Source organism: Petromyzon marinus, chromosome 1, assembly GCF_048934315.1.
Source record: "Petromyzon marinus isolate PM22_M1 ecotype Great Lakes invasive population chromosome 1, UKy_Petmar_22M1.pri1.0, whole genome shotgun sequence".
NCBI lineage: Eukaryota > Metazoa > Chordata > Hyperoartia > Petromyzontiformes > Petromyzontidae > Petromyzon > Petromyzon marinus.
In genome coordinates this window covers 36435004-36457052 of record NC_133667.1, presented here as the reverse complement: position 1 = coordinate 36457052, position 22049 = coordinate 36435004, and the positions used below count along the sequence as shown (strand labels likewise).

General features: G+C 56.8%; 1 protein-coding gene across 1 annotated transcript in view; it reads right to left on the bottom strand.

Annotated features, from left to right (window-relative positions):
• LOC116941922 (SH2 domain-containing adapter protein D-like) overlaps nt 1-22049 on the bottom strand; it is an 87202-nt gene that overhangs the window by 33870 nt on the left and 31283 nt on the right. The window contains exon 3 of the mRNA XM_076067717.1: nt 15693-16241. Within this exon, the coding sequence (XP_075923832.1) occupies nt 15693-16241 (549 nt within the window). The remainder of the gene's footprint in view (nt 1-15692; nt 16242-22049) is intronic.

Below are 22049 nucleotides of genomic sequence, written 5' to 3'. Positions count from 1 at the left end.
TCTCCACCACCCCCGTGGCGCTCCTGCTACGCCACAATCCGCATCGCTCCCGCACAATCCGCCGATCTCGTCGTCCCTCCTTGTCTCCGCGGCGGCGATCGCAGTCTCGGCTGTGTTGACATCAACCGGAGGCTCGCGTCTCGGCAGTGACCCCCTCCCTGCCTGAGGAGGGCCATTGGCCAGGCCCTGCTATGCCTGTAACATACAATCTCTTGTCGTAAGTCAGTGTCAGGGATGGAGCGGGTGAGTGTTTGTTATTTGTGTTTGTGCATCACTGTCAACGCAGTCCATTTTACTTTTTATATGATCTTAAGACGTGGTGCAGGAGTCTCTTCTCTCTCTATCATACACTCGCCCATCTCCTACTCTACCTTCTCTTTGTCTCATGCTCTCCCCGCTCTCTCCCTCTCTCCACATTCCCGTGCCGTGCACTGTACTGCCTCCCTGGTGCACACACACGGCCTTTCACAACACTGTACTGCAGATATTTTCCCACTCAAATGCAACCTCCTCCTTCCCCTCTATCCCCCCACCCTCCCCGACCATCAGCCCAAATATCTCACCTCCCCCTCCCCCAACCACCAGCAGCACCAAATGAGCAGCAGCAGCACGCACCGCTCCCTGGGAGCAGGGACAGCTGTGTGGCGATGACTCCAACGCAGCAGCAGCAGCACGCACCGCTCCCTGGGAGCAGGGACAGCTGTGTGGCGATGACTCCAACACAGCAGCAGCAGCAGCAAGCAGCAGAGAGCGAGGATCGCGATGCCTCGCATATTGAGCGTTGCTTGGGTTAAACGTGGGAGCGGTGACGGTTTACGGAGGAGATGCGGTAATAAGACCAAGACTCCCAAGTTTAAACCCAGGCTGAACATAGGACCAAGTGTATAACCTCGATACTCGGTGGCTAGACCCAAGACTAAACCCAGGATAGTCATGTTTGATCCCATGACCCAGTGTCTCAGGATGCGGTCGATGCCATCATCGCCAGCACACCTCTTCGAATTCCCAAGCCTGGACTCTTGAACTCAAGAGGCAGTGTGTCAGAACACGGGACCCAATGTGTACATTCTGGATAATAGGGACCATGGCCGGGCGGCAGCAGAGTGTTCGCCGCTTGTTGTTGCAGAGGTTCACGGTTCTATTCCAGCAGCCACCCTGGTTAATGCTGCGGTGGGTGTATAAACCACAATAATATAATGCGCCGTTTGCTTTACGGAGGACATAGAAAATATTAGGGACCTCATTCGCAAGAGTAGGCGATAGTCTGTCGGTGTTAGGGTCCAGATGAGCCAAATTCGAAAATTAACCGCAAATTACTCAATTGGGATTTTACACACACAGCAACTATCAATGTCCCCCTCCTACTGGCAGGCAATGCCCCAGGTATCGCACCCCCGCTAATGAGACTCAACCTGGTCTCTTGGGGTTCTCACGTGGCTAAACAAAATCTATTTAAACTAAAAACGGCAAGCTTCAGATCTCGGTGCGACCTCTCTCTCCTTCAGGCACCGCTCACCACCACAGCCCACGGCTGGCGTTGGCACTCGGTGGGGGGAGGTGGTGGAAGCGGTGGGGGGGGGGGCGCGCGTCGGCTCGTTAAGAGTGATTACTGAACACGCAGGCGCCTGTGATTACATCTCGAGCACAACACAAAGGCGAGTGAGCGAGCGAGCGGCTCGGGTCACAGTGGCACCGGCTCGCACAATGCTCCAGGCCGTCGCGGCCGCCGCGGAGACGGAACGCGACGGCGGTGACTCGCGGGAGCTGGGATCTATTCCCGCTTTTTATTCTCCCGCCCGAGTTTCTCATTTCTGTTTCTGTCACGGGAGCCGTCCGCTCCAATCCCCCTCCTCATCCCCAGTCGCCTGCCGCCAACTCCTCTCTTTCTCTCTCTCTCCCCCTCCTTGCTTGCCCTGTCCCAGCGGGCCGAGCCGAGCGGCTGCAGATCCATTACCACGCTGCTGCACACGTCGCCGTGCCAATGGTTACCGTGGAAAAACAATAAATTAGAGCTCAAAAATACCACCCCCTCCCCCCGGCCACCCCTACACCAAACACAGTGATGCAATGCGCTGCTGGTAAAAGTCACGAGATGAGAGAGAGGGGTTTGGCTGGCTTGTGGAGGCGGTCGCTCCATCTCTCACCGTCACCGCGTCGACGCCAAACCCAGATCTGGGCACGCACCGCCCGCTCGTCCCACCCGGCTCGCTCATCGGCGTAGCGGATTAGCCCCACTCCATCCCAACCGGGGCTGGCCACACCAGGGCTGGCCGCACCAGGGCTGGCGAGACGGCTTCCTCATCGCGATGACCCCACGTGGCTCGCGGCGCTCTCGGGGTTCCCGTGGGGGTGGCGGATCAGAACACGGGTGAAGGGGGGGGGGGTGGTGGGTTTCCTTTTTGTTCAAGACCGGGACGCTCCTTTTTCACGTTGCCAGAGATATCACACGAAGCCCAGGTCCCGGCGGGGATTGGGCGCTGGGCGTGGAATCGCGCCAGTGATATCGCAGCCTCGAGATGCGAGCAATTAAATAGGCGCCTTCGTAAATGTGTTTATTTGTTTTCATATTTCCTGGATCACAATCCCCCCCCCCCCCCACTCGCCTTCCAATGAAAATGGAACCAGCCCAGGGTTTAAGACCCACAGCAGACGGGAACACTGGAACAATCCATCCCTACGTGTGCGAGAGAGGGGGAGAATGAAGGGGGAGCACGGCGAGCGTGTCGGACAGAGGAGTCTCACCTCTGTGCTCCGTGCTGGACACGTGTGTGTGTGTGTGTGTGCCGTAAATAGTAACGAGGGTCCTTGGTTCACCCAGGGACCAGACCAATGGGTCTCAAGGGAACATTCCCAGGAGGGTCCTACTGGACGCGATCAACCACTTTCTCATTAAGAAGTTTACACGTGGGAACTATTGGTCAAAATCCTTACAGGTAGGGCCTAAACCTACTTGCTTTGCTGCTACAGGCTCAGCCCAGTGGGTTTGGTGTCACATCACCATCGTCGCCGCTTGTTATCTCGGCAGCACCACTCATGCTGTGCATCCCGCAGCACCAGAATTTAAGATAATTACTCGGAAAGCGAGTGATTGCCGATGACATGTGACAATGCAGTGTATACAGCACACACGGGGAACGAGAATAAACAGTGGGGCACCAACTACCATAACCCGCATCATAATCCGTAAATCACGAGCGTGCCCGATTTCGAGCGGCGGGCACCGTCGCAAGCCACCGCGCCAGACACAGGAACGAGCGCGGCGTCAATCAACGCCGAGCGGAGGCGACGGTGCCGGGGCGAGCCGACAGCACTGCCCGGGGCGTGCCGGGGGCGAACGTCAGAGAGCATGAGCTCCTCCCCCCCCCCCCCACCGTTACCGCTGCCTCTACCACCACTCGCTCACCGACGTTGACAGCGACTCCACGATTTTGCCCCGGGCGGTGGCAGCGGCGTGCGAGGGAGATCGACGCGGAGAGGCCGTGGCGTGGATGTAACGGTCAGCCGATCGACCGTCGATCAGATGGCCGGCGGGTTGTGTGACCGATCAGCCGATGGACTTTGTTTACAAAGCCACGCGAGGGAAGAATCGCATAAAGACACGCGTTTAGCAAAGGGAGATCTGAGATGCAAATACGGGAGACTGCAGAGTTGTTGTTACAAACATTTTGGTAAAGAAACAAGAAAAACTCACAATCGGGCGCGGATGAAAGTGAGCAACGGGTGAAGCGGCTTAACCCCGTGGAGTGTGAAACACAAGTCTCCACATGTCCGTACCTGACATAGAGGACGGCCAGGGCAGCGGCGGAGCAATGAGATCAGTCCATCGCGCAGGAGTGAGATGGCTCTGACATCGCAGGATCGCGAGAGGTGGCAGCAGTGTGTGGAGGCATCCCTCCCTACTAGCAGCTGATGATGATGATGATGATTACTGTGATGAAGATGATGCCGATAATGAAAAAGATATACAAAGTACAATGATCAATGACCCAGAGCAGCCTTTGCTCAGACAGGGTCTCCGCGTCGGGGCCTTGTTGAAGCAATGTCCCACGGAGGTCACCCAGATGACCCCTCCAACAGGGTTGCTACCACCGCCCAGAGGTGTAGCTATCGAGTGTGCAGGCGGTGCAACTGCACTCGGGTCCATGAACCGCTGGGCCACGGAGAAGGGCGGAAATCGGAGAGGTGGCCTCATCTCATTCCTTGCACGCGAGCAGGGCCTCTGCCAATCACGCCGCGCCGCTGTCACCACCGCGTGTTCATTTCTCACTCAAACACCCTGCTCCCCATGGCTGCCCACTATTTGCTCGAGGAGGGGGGGGGGGTCGCAGAAGGGAATTAACATAATTTGTTCGTTCAATTATTAACTCGGCGGCACGGACGAAGTAAAACGAGATCCTGCCAGATTACGGTCGGTTCCATTACGGTGAGACCCGGAATGAAAACGTAACCCGACGCGCGCAACGGCGAATTGATTCCGCCAGGCGTATGAATTATGAATGTGTGACATACACCGCTCCCACGCAAACACCGCATCGGGCTCCGACTCCCATCCGGAGAGCGACGCTCCCCGAGTCGCGCGCGCGGCAGCGTCGCTCCCTCTGATTCTGCGTCCGCGGTGAGCTCAGAGCCGGATTTAAAATCGCAATCGCGGCCAGAAAACAAGCGGATGGGCTGCAGAGCGAGCCGGATTAGGGGGCAGCCGTCACGTGACCCAGCGTGTGTGTGCGCACGCGAGGACAAAGATCCCCCGTATAGCCTTCACAAATAGTTGGAGCAAGTGCTGTTAGCTAGCACATACTAAGGCCGGCATGGCGCACGAGGGGGTGAGTGTGCAGCAGCACGCCCGGCCACCAATGCTGATATTTACACCGCGCTAGCTACTCGTTTAAGGCTGAGTCGATCTAGGAGAAGCCCACGAGCGATTCCAATATTCGTCAGCAATGTTGGCCTTGAGCGGGAATCGAACTCGGCTGGCCGGGTTTGCAGCACATTGCACCAACTACTGCTCCACCGCTCCCCCATACACCCCCCACGCTCGCGTGAACCTATATACGCGCACCCCGCACGCGCACGCAGGCGCTCAGGCTCGCTCTCGCACGCATGCAGAGCACGTGCCAACAGATGTGCACCAAGGCATGCACATGCATCACCTACACAGACAGGCGCACGCATCCAGCTGCCCCAATCCTCAAGCGCGGACGAAGACACAACTCCCCAATTTAGCTTCGCACACTGATATTTAAACACCACTCCAGGTACTCAATTAAGGCAGAATCAACCAAGACAGGGGTCAGAACCTGTTCCGATGTTGCTTGTGACTGATTTTAGCCGTGACCAGATAAGAAATTGAGGTCACTGGGTGTGGAGAAAATGTGTGAATTACCGGAATACACAAAGACAAAGATCCCCCTTATAGTCTTAACAGATTTTGAAGCAAGTGCCGATAGCGAGTAACAAAGGAGGTGGTCAACACCACTCCAACCTCCACCACATACCCACCCCACACACCCAATACCACCACGTACACACCACGCACGCACTAGAACCAGCTACGCACTATACTACACACCCACACCGCACACATCATACCATACACACCGCACACATCATACCACACACAGCACACACACCGCACACATCATACCACACACACAAGTCGCAGCATTACACTCAGTAAAACAACAACGTGGAAAATGCAAGCGAGGGCGCAGCTGCTTGTAACTGTGACCCCCAAATGACGTTCAGCGGCAGCCAATTTCCACTTTTCTGAGCATTAATAACGCGACCCGGGCACAGCCACGCGTTTCACAGCTGCGCAATTTCCTACCCAAAACAACCGCTCAAGATTGTCACTTGCAAACCGAGGCATTTCGCGGAATAAATTTGTACCCAGCGATGTCGGGACCGCCGGAAACAGAAGTGCGACGTGTTGACGGATTCGTGGGGGCGGCGGCGCGCGCCACCGTCCTCGTGACAAACGAGGCCCCGGGACGATCGCTCGCTCGCTCCGTGGCAGCGCCGCCGAGAGGGGGGGGGGGGGGGGGGGCGGCGAGCGGCGGGCGAACGTGTGCGGCCGACTCGACCTGGGGCGCTGCGCTCGCGGCCGCCACTGAGTCGCGGCCGGAGAGGGCACGGGGTTCGATTCGCGGTCGAGGCATTCGGCCGTGTCGCTAGGTCAGTCGACAATAAAGCCGGAGCGACGCTTTGTGCAAAGCCAGCAGTTGCTGTCCTGTAGATATCCTGGACCCTGTCTTAGGAATGTCGAATGTTCTGTTACTAGCTTGAACCTTCCCATGTAGAGGTAGGCTCTTTGACCGTATTGGCAAAGTACTACGTCACTCTTATCTACACGAAGCAAGCAGAATGCAGCACTGCCACTAACCATAACGATTAGAACCAGTCGGCCTGCAACGACAACCCTTAGTTTCTCATCAAGCAGACTCACCCCCTAACTCTACCCCACACCACGCTCTGGCCCTCGTCCTAAGCCCGTGGCTCACCGTGGAGCGAGGCCTCCCGTTCGCTCTCGATCTGCATTGCGCTCTCCGCTCTTGCTGCGCCATCATTAACACCGAGATATAATTTGCACCGGAAAAAAAAACCCAACAAATCTTACGCACAATCAGCCGGTGAAACGGAGCAATTTTCCGAGGATTTAATTTTTTTTCTGATTCGCGGATCTGCCGCTGTAGCCGGTCGCTGTGGAGCTGGGTGGTGGTGGTGGTGGGAGCGACAGGAAGGGCGGGGGAATTAATATTCCACGATCCGGTGTTCACCAACAAACACCGGCCGCTTCGGTTTTCATGGGAAGTTGCCCACGCCCGTCGCGGCACCGCTGTTGTTCTCGCGTCTCCGCGAAACGGACGCAGCCACCGCCGCCTTAAACCTGCGGGCGTCTCAGTTCGCTCCGGGTACGAGGTACCGAGGGTGGCGGGGTGGTCACTCGTTTTAAGTTTTGCCCGAAACGTTGAACACCACATGCAGGTCAAGGTGTCATCATGGCCGATGTGGATGATGCCGCCACATGAAGCCATCGCTTCCTTCCTTTTGCCAGATTCCTCAGCTATTGCAAAGTCAACACGTGACGTCCATGGCCTGCTCTTACAGTCTCCATCATCATCAGCATCACTGTGTGACTCTAGCTCTTCCCCGTGTTACACAGCTGAGGCGTCCTTACGCCAGGCACAATGTACCCGGCACTGGTCAAAACATCCCAATTCAACAAAATGACACCTTCCACTGTTCCGTAGGTAAACGGAGGTGGAGGTAGGTGCGACGCCTCCAGAATCTCGACACAGGCCATCAAGCAGAAGGGCCATTGCCACGGAAGTTGCTCGTTCTTTACTTTTCCTTCGAAGCCACGGGGCCGTTGACGAACGCGTCGAGTCATTTGGTGGGTCGGTAACCTGGCTGGCAAATCGGTCATGACGTCGTTAAGTAAGATGGCTGGAAGTCACATAGGTAGGTAGGTTAAAAGGTGAGAAGGTTGCTCCTCATATAGGTAAGAAAGTGTGCAGGTAAGATGGTAGTGATATAAGTAGGTATGTAATTAAGCAGGTAGGTAATATGGTTGGTAGCCACATAGATGGGTGGAAGAGTAGGTAAATGAAAGGTAGGCAAGTACCTTAACACATTGAGTACAGTATGCATGTACCCATGAGGCAGGTAAGTTGGGAGTGATGCAGCTAGGCAGGCAGGCAGGCACGTGGCAGCAAGCAGCAGCGTTGGGCGCAGTGCAAGCGGAACACAAACATCAGGGGGCACAATCTCAACCCCCGCTAACCGCCGCAAATTACGGAAGCGACGCGGTCGATAGGCGAACACCTCCGAGCAGCGACAGAGCAACGCCACAAACAGGCGGGGCAGGTCGGCCCCGCGTGCGTGCCAACGGGGACCGACGGGAGAATGGACGGCGGCGAAGCCGGCAAAACAAAAGAAAAGCCCCACGCGGGTTTTTACCTTTGCCCTCCAAGCGCCGGCGCCCTGCCTCCCGCGGTGCGCAGCGAGGGAGAAAACAGCGGGGACGGGGAGTGAAATGGGCGGCGCCGCCGTTAGGTGACGTTCAGACGCGGCCCAACAAAACGAACGCGCGTGGTAGCATCATACTTCATCGTGAAAGCTTCCTCGACCACGACACGCTCGCAACATCCATTTTCCTTTCGCAAAGGTCAACCAACGCTGCTGAGGCCTCGACTTTCTGGCAGTCAGCGAGGACGCATCTGTCAAGATCTATAGGTGCGCATTCACAGACACAGGCGGACACGTGCGTGATACGAGCTTACGTGTAAATCAATCCGTGCACTTTGTGTGTGCAGGAGGTGCAACTGCACCGGGGTCCGTAGGCCACAGGGGCCAGACTACAGGGGTCCCACCGTTGAACTCCCCGCACCAGGACCCGCGCCGCCCTCGCTACGCCGCTGGTCCAGAGGCCGTTGCGCCGTGTAGGAAACGAAAGTGAGAAGGTTCATTACTCGTTTTACATTCGCCCACGAGGACGGTGATTGATCGCACGGGCTTCTCGTGAGAGAATGGGCTTGTGGCAGCCATGCAGGCAGGACCATGCACTCATCTCCCCCGGGCTGTGGATAAACTCGAACAAGCAGTCCCTGAGGCTGTGTTCTTGGCTCACAGAGCCCACCGTCTTGTGTGTTTTCGAGAGCCAGCGAGAGAGCAGGAGAGCATGAGAGAGCGTGAGAGAGATGTAGAGAAAGCACAAGGGCCAGAGGAGAAAAGAATAACAACACGTGATTGGAAAAAGGACGGTCGCATAGTGACGAGACAATCGACAGGCAGACCCAATCACCCAGCGCCAACACCGGAGTGATTCCACGTCGCGACACCCACGCTGGAAAGGCCACGTCCCCCAACTCCCACAATCAAATCCGTGCAGGCTCGTCTGCGGCATTGCATCGCTGTCCCGTAGAGAGGATGGCACCTGGCATAGGAATGTGGAAATTTCACCTCTGGCTCAGGACCATCAAAGGAGATGAGCGCCTGACCAAGTTGGTTTGACGAGTGAGACGATGTGATTTTGATTTGCCGTGTGTGTGCATGTGCCAATGGCAGCGGGGAGCACAGGTGGTGCATCTGCCAATCATCTCAGTCACTTAACCCATAACACCTGCGGTCTGCCCCGAGACCTCCCTGGCAGAGAGCCTGTCCAGACTTCACATGGCAGTCTCAAAGTGCACTTAGCCTGGCACAATCGCTGCGGTGATGTCACCACCATCGGAGCTGCTGCTGTTATCGTGTACCTGTGGGTGTTCTGGCCTTAATAGGTGTTTGCCAACAACACTTTACAGCTAAACAGGGAAAAATACTTCCACGAATGTTCTTCTTTTTTAATATCCACACATTGGGCAGGACGTGTCGCCAGAAGGAACGATGGCCAACGGCCAAAAATAGTGACGGAGTAAGAACATCGAATGGAACGCGTCCGAGAGGGCATCCACCGCGGGGGTGGAGCAATGAAACCAGCTCCTCGTGGGGTTATCGCTCCGCAGGATCTTGAGAGGAGGCGGCCGGCCACTGCTGGCTCATCCACCGGTGGAATGGCCACGGCTGATGAGGACAATGAGATATTTACGGCACATACACAAAGATCCCCCGTATAGCCTTTAACAGACTGTTGGGGCAAGTGCTGTAAACGAGTAGTGCCTACGAAGGTCGGCATGGCACACGGGGGAGCGGGTGGCTAACATCACGCTCGGCCGCCTTTGTCTCCTGATGTTCACACCGTGCCAGGCACTCATTTAAGGCTGAGTCGACCGAGGCAAAGGTTCGAGACCGATGCTGGCCGTGCACTGGAATCGAACTCGGGTCACCAGGTTCGTAGCGCAGTGCGCTAACCACCGCACCACCGATCATGCACGCGCGCGCAGCAGCGTTCCCGCGAGTCGCGCCAGCCTCGGGGAAGGCAGCGCAACCGGGCGAGGCTGCCGGCAGAGCGCTTCCCACTCCCCGCTCCCGGCTCCCAGCTCCCGGCTCCCCGCTCCTCTCTCCCGGTTCGCCCTCCACCACCGCTACCGTCGCTGCCGCCGCCTCCGCCGCCGCAGGAAATGGAAGTTTCTCTTAATTCCTACGCCCAGCGTAAACGAGGCTTATCTCATCCACGCAGCCCTGTCCCAGGGCCCAGGGGACTCGCGGGCGTCTGCGCCCTCCACCCTGCGCCCCCCCCCCCCTGCTCTCCTTCAGCCCACCCACCCACCCCTCTCTCCTCTCTGCTCGCCCCGCCCCTCCCTCGGCGCACCGAGCCGTTGGCTCATGAAATCGCGGCTGCCTTCTCCTGCACAGATTTAGAATTTTCGGCAGACTTTTAAGAAGAAGCACAAAGTGTCTCCCGGCTCAAGCGGGAGGAGTGCGGCGGAGCGCACCTCCAGCGGCGTTACCTGAACCAGTTATGCCACGACACAAACGCTGATTTACAACAAATCGGTACGCTCATCATAGCAGAATCTAGAGGCACGGTGGAGCTATCGACTGTGACCGGGATTTAAAACTCGTGTCTTCAGGATGCGAGTCGAATGCTCGGAGCTCAGTGACACACGACCCCCGAAGGGCCCGAGAAGCCAAGCCGTCGCTCCGCGGGGAGACGAGGATCGACGCTCGGAGGATCACCGCGCTGGGTTCAAATCCAACAGGGCAGGCGGCATTAGGAGCGGTTGTTCAGGAGCCTTAACACGGCCGGCACCACTGCCCCCGACGCTGCCGCGCAGATTATATGACGCGGGACCGTGCCAAATGTACACGGTGCGCTGGGCACTCGCAGTGCCGACACCGAGCACTTTGACAAACAGGAGGTGCACGGGGAGACCGCGCAGAATTAATTGTTTGGTGATAGTGCTGCGTCAGCGATCGTGCACAATCAACAATAAACTCAACACATCCGTCAGATAAAACTGTGGGCTTAAAATGAAAACTATATAATAGGCGACATTTCGGGTAATGACCCATTCATCGCTATGCGCTCTGAAGAAGGGTCAATACCTGAAACATCGCCCATTATTTACTTTTCCTATTAAGGCCGCGGTGTTATTGACGTACGCGTTGTGTTTTTGTTGTCGTGATACCCGTCCGGAGCACATGGGCTCACGGGGCTAAGGCAGAGAGCGAAGCGAACTCCAGGATGAAGACTCCAACAGTAAAGGTACAGAGTGAGGACAATTTAAGATGAAGACTCATAAGATGAACACACGGACAGAAGAACTGCAAGATGAAGACTCAGAAGATGAAGGTGCTAAACGAAGAGAAAAACTCGTGGACTGAAGGTGCACAATGGAGGCCTGCGACTCCTCAGCCTTTTAAGATGTTGGATAAGCAAATGGAGCGAGGAGCTACACAGCACGCATCTTCGTTGCCACGTGATGAGAGTCGTGAGGAGATCTTCACGCGAACGCCGGTGCCACGGAGGCGACTCCGCATGAGAGGCTGGGGATCAGACTCGCGCGGCGGCGGGTCTTGTCAAGCCAAGGCAGGCGTCGTCTTTCGGCCTGGTTCATCGCGAACTCCCAGTGGCGGCAGTTCTCCGGATATCTCGTCCCATCCCTGCCGCCCGTTCCCCGTTCCCCTCGCTCCTGAGCTTCGGTCGGTTGATCAACGTTGGCTGTGTCCATCTATTTGACGATCCATTCATTGACGTTGGATTTGTCTTTCTCTGCAGCCCATCAAAGGAATTTAATGATCAGAATTCGGCATTGTACAGTTGGTGGCAATTGAGGACATGACTGTTTTAAGTTTTCTAATTAGCCAGATAAAAAAAAAACTCTCCAAGTGTTTAATGGTACACGTTACACTCTAATGAGGAACTACAAAGCGGCGCCGTCAAATGAATGCTCAATGTCTGTCATCTGCAACATGAAACCTGCACACGGTTCTGCCTTCATTAATTTTGTATGCTCCTTCCCTCTCCTTGCTTAAGTTACCATCGCTCGAACGAAGAAACTCTCACTCCTACAAAGCATATCCGAGCAATTTAGATGCGAAAGTTGCATCTGGTTCCAGCCCCGTCACAATTCCTCCTCCGCGTCAAAACGGATCACGGGAGAGGAGCGGCGAGCAGTGAGGGCGCCGCGACGGCCAACGTCACGTCGAGCGATCGATAGCGTGGAGAGCGCGCACACGAGTTAGGCCGTGCCGTAACGTAGCCATCAGCTGCACCGGTGAGCGAGCGGAAGAGGAAAGCGGAAGAGGACAGGCGGCCGGGTGAAACGAGAGAAAAAGAGAGCAGGGCCCGGCGGGGCGCGATGGGCGGCGGCGCCGCAGATGATTTAGTTCTCTGCGTTTGGCACGCGGAGGCGGCGCCGTATTAAGACGACGGATCGGCGCCAAGCGGGAGCAACGGAGAGCGGTGCCGGCGTTGCAACGCGACGACCGCGGCGGTGAAGCCGGGAGAGCGAGGGAGAGTGGCGGCGCTCGGGAGAACGGAATGGGTGTCAAAGGTCACATCCCGCGGAGGCCGCGATGCCATCCCCCCCCCTCCCCCCTGGGCCGCGCGTTGAGCGACAGGGGGCGGCCGCTGCCTCTCACAATGGGCGTCTCGCTCCGCCGATGCTCGGGCACAAAAAGCAATTTTCTCTCCCGGCACTTATCTGCGCCGGGCGGAATTATTGGCGACGCGCACGGCCATGACACACGACAGTTGACGGAGCTTGGGGTTCAAAACATGTTTTTTTCTCTTTCCCCCTCTCTCTATTTCCCCCCAAAAATGGGGCTCCCCGTGCCACGTTCCCACTACCGTCCATAACTCAACACCCGGCCCCCAATAACCAAGCACCTCCGGCAACCAAATAATGTTTTTTTTCTTTCAAAAATCGTTTCCCTTGGAGACGAACGGGAATTTTAAAGGTTGCGATAACCGGACGACAGCCTTCCTCCTGCCAAGAAGAATCAGTTGAGGGCCTCAGCACGGGCTTTGAGGTCAAGACTTTTACTTTTTCTCATTGGAAGAAACGATAAATACAGACACATACACTCAACAAAGGCACAAGCGTACGCACAAACATGACACACGTGACACAAGCGCGTACACGCACATGTGCACATACACACGGATACACACAAGCAAGCACACACACGCATGTGTGCGCTCGAGCAAAAGCGCACGAACAGACGCAAGCAACGCACATGCACAGACGCAAGCAACGCACAGACGCAAGGACGCGCGTATGCCCGCTCGTGTTTGGTAAATGCCACTGACCACAGGACATCGATGACATTTCAATATTAGTTTGCTGCACTTGACCTTTCCCTTATCGCTTAGAAGAAATAGGGAGGCTGAGACAGCATATTCAAATTACGAGCCCTTTAAGAATCGCCGCAACATTTATCGGAGAGGATTTTTTTCCTCTCCATCCCCCGTTTCACTCTCACCGCTGCTTTTTTTAGTTTGCTATGCCCCTTCGGCTGCAGCGACCCCCGGCCCAGGACCGGTTCCCTGTCGGTCCGCATCACGCACAGCAAACGTGGAGGCGAAGATAGGGAAATGTTACGGGTCACCCCGAGCGAGAGATTCCATCAATAACTCCCCCCCCCCACGCTGCTCCAGCCACGTCCCGAGCAGCCGTGTCGGCAGCGGCGGCAGCGGCGGCCGCGGCGGCAGCGGCGGCGTCTTTGCGTTGGCGCTCGAATCGAGAACAACGGGACGAACCGTGCGTTCGCTGTCCGGGAGAACGCACGTCGGCATGAAGCCACCGCGCTCGCGTTTCCCCTGTCCCCTGGCAGTGCCGGTCCCCTCTGTGCCGACAGGGGATGGTGATGGGGGGGGGTCAGGCAGGGATCCGATCCCCTTGGTAGCACGAGCGAGACCCGGTGCCCCTGGTTTGGAAGCGAGAGGTGATGGGAGGGCAGAGTTAATTTCGCTGATGGAATTAGCAACGAAAATGTTTGTCGAGTCAGAGCGGGCGATTTGATTTAATTGTAGGGCTCGATGGCTGCAGAGTGGACGGAATTCATCACGGCTAACGATGACGAGGACGACTGCTGCTCACCAACGACCCAAGTGCGACGATGTGACGAGATTAATGAGCATAAGGTGAGACGAGATGAACGACGATCAGACGAAATGGACGACGATGAGACGAGATGAACGAGTTGGAGTGAACACGCGAAATGATATCATTTAGTCGCGCTGCCAGAGACTGCAGCGACACAGAGGAAGACCAAAACCGGCAATTGGCTGTCCACAAAACACAAATAGATTTATTGAGTTAGCCGAGTGGCCGACTTAATAATACTGGGTGAGGTGGGCGAGAGGATCAACCGCGGGCGTCTCGTGCGGACTCGACTGAGCGTCCACAGGGGGTCGTCAGCCAGGCAGGGACTACGAGCGAAGTAGAAACGAATCCGGACTGCGCTCACACGGGAGGCGAGACGGTGGCTACAGCGAGGCTTCTGCAGTGATCGACACGGCGGTCAATCAGCCCGGCGATGTTCAGGATCTGTGAACTCGACGCAGTCTCGGCAGGCTGCGCGGCAAACGACTCTCGGCGCCCCGGACCGTGAGAGGGCGTTGCGCGTGGGTGCAGGGCGCCACCCACGCTCTGTGTGTCTCCGCACGGACGACTCGGAGGAGTGGCCGCAGCGATGTACCACGACGCAGGGCAGTTGTTGCCCGCAACTTTAACAAGCTACACGCTTACCCTATTAAGGCCACAGTGTTGCTTACAATTTCAGATTGGAGGCCGCATTCCAAAGTAAGAAGCCGAGGGCCCCCCCCCACCCCCCCCACCCCCCCCACCCCCCAAGCCAGCACCGGATGCCGCTCGGGCAACGCTGCAATGGTAAACGAGGAGAAAATGAGCGGAAAAGCGGTTCACACGAACGTCGCTTCCCTTGCTGGTGTGAGCGTGCGAGTGTGAGCACACGAGGAGTGTGAGGGAGCGTGCGAGTGTGAGCACGTGAGTGTGAGGGAGCATGCGAGTGTGAGCACACGAGTGTGAGGGAGCGTGCGAGTGTGAGGGAGCGTGCGAGTGTGAGGGAGCGTGCGAGTGTGAGGGGAGCACACGAGTGTGAGCACACGAGTGTGAGCACACGAGTGTGAGCACACGAGTGTGAGCACACGAGTGTGAGCACACGAGTGTGAGGGAGCGTGCGAGTGTGAGGGAGCGCGCGAGTGTGAGGGTGCGTGCGAGTGTGAGTACGCGAGTGTGAGGGAGCGTGCCTGACTGCAGGCACATGTGCAGGTGTGAACAGGTGTCTGTGCAACAGTGTACGTGTGAACAGTGGGGAGCGGTAGTGTAGCAGTTAGCACTACACTGCGCTACGAATCTGGTACCCGGGTTCGATTCCCGTTCATGGCCAACACCAGTGATGATTATCTGAACCGGTCCTGGAACTCCCCTAGGTCGACTCAACCTCAAATCAGTATCTGGTGCGATGTGTAAACATCGCCACTAAGGAGGCAAAGACGGCCGGGCGTGGTGCTGGACACCCACCCCTTCATGTGCGATGCCGGCCTTCATAGGTGCTCACAAACGGCGTTTCCCCCAACAGCCTGTCAAGGCGATACAGGGGAGCTTTGTGTAGGAAATAGGTGCTCGCTCGAGCCGTCTATACGGGGGAGCTTTGTCTTAGCGGGCACGTAATGCACACGTGTGTGCAAGCTAAGAGTGTGCGGATATGCAAGTGCGTGCGTGTACACGTGCGAGCGCATGTACGAGTGTGCGAGCATGCGCTGGCGTGCGCCGCTCCACCACCTGCAAACGCCTTGGAGATCCTCTCCTTGTTCCACTCCCAGGGCTGGTCGTACTCGTCCGCCGGTCTCTCGTCGTCCTGGGGCAGCGCTCGCTCCCCCGGCGGGTCTCCGGGCAGGCTCGCCTGCGGCTGCGGCGGTTGGGCCGGCTGACCCTGCGCCGGCGCGGAGGCGGCCCGCGCCGGCGACTGAGCCGGAGCCGAAAGCGGCGGCGGCGGCGGCGCCGACGGCGGGGTCTGGACGGACGTCGGCGTGAGCGGCTCCCGGGGCCCCCCTCCTTCGGGGCTGGCGCCCCCGCTGCCGCCTCCGTTGTTGGCGCCGCCCCCCCCGCCGGCGCCTCCGGCGACCCCGCCGGCGCCTCCGGCGACCCCGCCGGCGCCTCCGGCGACCCCGCCGGCGCCTCCGGCGACCCCGCCGGAGCTCGGTGCGGGCGCCCCGCCGACGGCGCCGCCGGCCCCCGGGCTGGCTGGGGCGCCGTCCCGCGGCTCGTAGGGCGTGTCGTACAGGGGCAGCCGGCGCGGCGGCGTGTCCTTGAGGCTGTGCTTCTTGGCACCTGCAGTGGCGAGAAACGGTGCCGTGGCCGGGTGAGTGGGGAGTCCGGGAGGGGGGGGGTCATGTGCGCAGATGGCGGAAAGGACCATTTTAGTGACAATGTTTTTACAGAAGATAAGCGGTGCTGGTGGCTGGCGATGTCCCGTGTAGAATGTTGCCACGTCCCTGGCAGCTGAATTGTTCTGCGAGCGACCAGGGCTCACACACCCAGAGGTGCGTGGTAGCTGGGACTGGAAAACTCTGGGAGGGGCTGTGATTTACACCCTACAGGGTCGCGGTTCGAAGTTACGGTTAGTGTTGGTCTCTCTCCCACCACTCTCCAGCCACTTTCCCAATCACTCTCCAAGCACTCTCACTCTCTCACTCACCCAGTCCAGCCCCACTCGAAGCATCATGCCCACCACACTACCCATCGCTCTCCAAGCACGTTTTCCACTGCGTTTACCAACCGCTTTAAAAAAAAAACATCTGCACCAAGCTCTCCACCACCTTATTGCCCCACTCACCACGTCACACCGAACTCTGCTTGACCACTCTCCCCATCGCTCTCCCCATCACTCTCCCCATCACTCTCCAAAATTATGTGCGGCGCTCAGTGTCTGGAGAGGCCGATGGGAATTAAAACAACACAACCCAGCGAGGCGAGCGTGACCATTCCAGTAAATACAAATCAAAGCACTCTTTAGGTGGATGAAAGGATTCCCGATGATGTTGAACCGTGAGGTTCATGTTAGCGAGCTCAAGCATCCATCACCCCAGCTCCCCTGCCGAACCAGCTCCACCACTGCCCAAAATCTCCCGTCATCTCAGCTCCCTCCCCTCCACACCCCCAATCAGCCCCCCCCCCCACCGTTCCAGCACCTCCCCCCCAGCTTCCCAACCCACTCAGCCCCCCCCCCCCGCCGCCAGCCCCGCTCCCCGTTTAACACCCCGAGTGGAATGGCGTTCTCCACTCGGCAGCCTCCCATTTTGTTTAGCGAATGTTTATAAAATGATGCTGGATCGTCATAATTGCCCTGTTTATACCAGGCTTGGCAAATTACGCAGTCAATATAATTTTTGATTTTAAATTCATTACTCTTCATTAATTATGGTAATTGCGTGCGTGCGCGCGCACGTGTGTAAGCTCCCGTGGATCCATGTGCGCGTGCGCCGAAACGAAATTAATTCTTGCATTAAAAAAAACGAAGCGCTAATGCGCGATTCTGATGGACTGCTTGCGAGCGGGTCGTACGGGACGAGGATACACGCTAGAATCTTGATTTGAAGCTTTCGTGACTGCAGGAATCCATACTCTTTGGGTCTTTCGGTAAAGCCACGTGTTTTTTTATATTTAGGGGCCCTTTATAACATCATGCTACAGGCCCCGCACTGGCTTCATCCGGCACTGCTGGATTATTTTTCCCGCCCGAGGACGACCGCTTGTGTTGCGATCGAAACGTCGTAATATATCTTTTTTTATTTTTATACCTACGTGACTTTACCGAAAGAACCAAACAGGATACACGCGAGGCTTACAGCGAATACGTGGTCGATTCAAAGCTATTCAACGATGTTCACGATACGCGCATTGCATCTTGGGCGTGAGAATTGATTCTCTTTGACTCGTGGAAATTACACGCAAATGGATATGCGCATGTGAAATTGATGCCGATTGAGCAAACAGAACAACAGGAGGCGGAACACGCGGGGAGAGACGACACCGCAATCGATGGCGAGCGCCACCGCGCCGCTCACACACTCCACGGTGGACCTCCTCCGCGGCGCGTTCCCTCCTCTGGCCGCCACTGCGTCCTTCGCCTCAACCAGGGCCGACGTTCAAAGCGAGCGCCGCCCCAGGCCCAAGTGGGCGGCAGACAGAGAGGCGCCGCGGTATTTCCCGCAGAAAAATGTCGCGCGAAAACTCGACACCACCCCCCCTAACCCCCCCCGCCCACGCGTGGTTGTAAGCCCCCCCCCCCCCCCACATTCTGCCCGGTCGCTCCCCCCCTCCTGCCCCCCTTCCCCCCGCCCCCCACCAACCCCCGTGTCCGCCGCCACTCATGGCGACCATAAATCATAATCCGCCGCACCGTCTCCCGCCCGCTGCGCCGCATGAAAGTCACCGACGGAGGGACGAGGGGAACTGAATTTCCTCCATGCGGCTCTCGATGCAATCCCACGGCTTCACGGGCTGCCCGCAGATAGCCATTAATCACTCAATTTGAGGAGAGACATCGCCGAATTGGATGGGGGGGGGGGGGGGGGGGCGTGGCGCTGACGGCGCTGGCGTTGCAGGCCTCAAGAACCCGGGCCCTTGGGGGCTGGGGTTGGTGGATCATACGGGGATTTGCGTCAGTCAGCCCCGTGCTTGGTCGGTTTACCAATCCGGCCGTGTGGTAGAGAGTGAGCGGCCTGCAGCGATCGCAAGGTTGGGAGTTCAAATCCTGGTTGGGGGAGGGGGGGTTGGTTGACGCAGCCCATCACTCCTCTAGGGTTTATAAAATAAGTACCATTGTGTGTGGAAGTCAACGGTGGTTGTCCTACAGATAGACTCGTCCCTGCCGTAGGAATGCGGAATTCCCACCACTGGCTCAGGGCTGTAAACGGGAGATGAGCACCGCCTCAATGCTTACTTGAGCTGCGGATGGCGTTGACGAGTTAGCCGTTCGGAGTTTGGTTGTGTTCACAGGTTGGGGAATTTCCTGGGGGGGTTATTTTGCCGCACTCACTAAACCCAACCAGGTCTGCCGTGACAGGGAGATGCCTCATCTGAAATGAGCTCTCTCACCTGCTCATCATACGCGCGTCATCTTTCAAGTTGGTTGCCAACATTTCGTACACAGGAAAAACATTTGTATCGATCAAAGATCAACGAATTTATTGTCTTGTAACTTTCTGACGGGCCTGCTGGCTCCAGCGAGACCACGTCTGTCAATATCCTCTCATCTCGGCAGGATTAGAGGCTTCAAGAGACAGACGCGGGCACCCGCGCTGGCGTGGCTGGATTTCACACTCACTGAAAACACAACATCAGTGGCTATTGAAACGTGTGTCACTTATTCATAAAGGCAAAGATAGCCCATATAAGCTTCAGGATGTTGGTGCAAGTGCTGTTAGCGAGAACTTACTCAGGCCGGAACAACTTACGAGCGGTGGTGGTGTGGGCGGCACGACACCTTTGTCTCTGCAGTGCTAATGTTTTGCAAACCACGTTAGGAATTTATTTACGGTTAAGTCAATTTAGATCCAGGATTAGTTCTGATGTCACTCGCCACTGTTAGCCATGGTCGCCAATTGAACTCAGGTTGTCGGGTTTGTAGCGCAATGCACAAATGATTGTGCTGATGCTCACCGCCACACAGACATAAAGTGAATGCACACACAGAGACAAAAGCAAAAAGACAACGATACATAGATACACACACACAACACACAGATACGTAGACACAGATACACACACACACAACACACAGACAGACACACACGAATAGAGGCAGGCGTGAATGACTGAATCTTATCTGGGTATAAATAAAAAAGATCCCTGTCTGTCTCTGAGCACTGGGCAAAACACCACACACACCGATCTGTACAATAACCACGTCCCCTACCCCACACACACAGTTAACACAGCCGTTTACAGATAATTGCTTATTTGCATTCCTAATAACCGTCGTAATTGGATGCACCACCATCTAATCTTCGCTTTCTGTTCTATCCCTCGATTGGCTCCACGTTGGTGCAAATTCGACGCGCGAGATACGAGAGAAAATAACAATTTATTGAGACCAATAAAAACACACACAAAGACAAAGATCCCCCGTAGAGCCTGTAACAGACCATTGGGGCAAGTGCTGTTAACGAGCACCTATGAAGGCCGGCACAGCTCACGAGGGGGTGGGTGGCCAAGGCCACGCCCGGCCGCCTTTGTGTCCCCAGTGGCGATGTTTACACATCGCACCAGGTACTCATTTGAGGCTGAGTCGACCTAGGGGGAGGCCCAAAATCGGTAAAAAAAATCGTCACCGGCGTTGGCCGTGAGCAGGAATCGAACTCCGTTCATTGAGTTTATAGCGCAGCGTGCTAACCGCTCCACTACACACACGGGCTGATATACACACACACAGGCTGATAAACACACACGGGCTGATACACACACACACGGGCTGGTACACACACACACGGGCTGGTACACACACAGGCTGATACACACACACACAGGCTGGTACACACACAGGCTGGTACACACACACAGGCTGGTACACACAAATACGCACATACAAGCCACCTCGCAAACACACAATCATAAACAACGACAAAGACACACACACAATCCCAGATGATGCCATACGCACAAACACGCAACCTCATACACACACACGCAGTGCTGTACACACACCAGTACTCACGTGCAGCCCCAAATATAGATACACACATACGTATGTGTATACACACATAAACCAATAAACACGACATCCCCCACACACACACACACGATCTGCTGTTGTGTAAGCGCTAAACTGAAGGACCTCAATCCATCTTCGCTGGAAGGTTCAGCGGGGTTCAGTCGAGGCCTCCGTCTCGAGCTTTAAATGACAAACAAGGGGGGAGCCAGGAATCCAATCTCCGTTCACCTGCCGCTCCTTCGGCCAGGTTAACCCTCCAAGGGACGTCGTCGTCACCAGCCACAAAAACCATGGGCCATGAGGAAGTGGCCCCCACATAACGAGCAGGACCCTCCTGATATAATTAAGATACATTTATCGCGCTTGCAATCAGCGCGAGTGTGAGCCAGATGAGCGACACGGCGAGAGGGAGAGAGAGAGAGAGCGAGCGAGCGATTATAATCCCTCCCAGACAAAGGGGGACAGCCGCGGAGAAGGATCAAGCGAGCGACCGTCGAGCGGCGGTCGACCCAAAGTCAAGTTGAGAGAGAACCGCACGAGCGGAGGTGACGACGGGGATATGAATTAGGATTGAGGGGGGTGGAGGCGGGGGGGAGAGGCGGGGGGGGGCTTGGAGTTCAGAGTGAGGAATATTTGGGAAGGCAATTACGGCACAGACGTCGCCGCCGCCGTGCGCAGAAACGTTGGCCCTCTGCTCGCGGCACCTGCTGAGCAGCGTGTACCGTGCGTGCGCACGCCGAGCCCCCTTTGTCGCGTACAGGGATTCTTTCGATCCACTGCTGGATGAGGGCCTGTCTGTCCATGCCCGTGGGGGTTGTTTTAACCGCACCTCGCCGCGTCGTTCTGAACGGAAGGGGATGCATTTTTTTTTTAAATAACCGCGCGGCGGTTCTGGCTCGCGCGCCGACCACCTTCGGGCTCAGAGCGAACTCGCCCGTCAGGAGTTGGGGCGCTTGGTGTCTGGCCGCAGCGGAACGCGTCATTAGAATTTCAAATCCGGCGATCAAACGCCCGCACGGCTGATTTCAGACGACAAAGACGAAGACCACCGGTGTAGCCTTTAACAGACTACTAGGGCAAGTGTCGTCAGCGAGCACCTGTGAAGGCGTGGGTGGCCAGCAACACCCACGCCTGTCCACCTTTGTCTCCCCGCCGCTGATTGTTACAATGCCGCACCAGGTGCAAATTTCTTTGTGAAGCCGAGTCCACCCAGGGGCAGCCCAGCCGTGGATAATATATTTTGACCGCACTTTGCTTGGCGCCATCAGTGACGGCCAGGGAGGCGAGGGGGGGGCCAGAACCAGTTCAGATTTCACTCGCCACTGATGGTAGCCGTGCCTGAGATTTGAACGATACGGGTCGCACCGCAGTGCTCTAACCACCGCGCCACCGCTCCACACACACGCGGGCAGATGCGCACACGC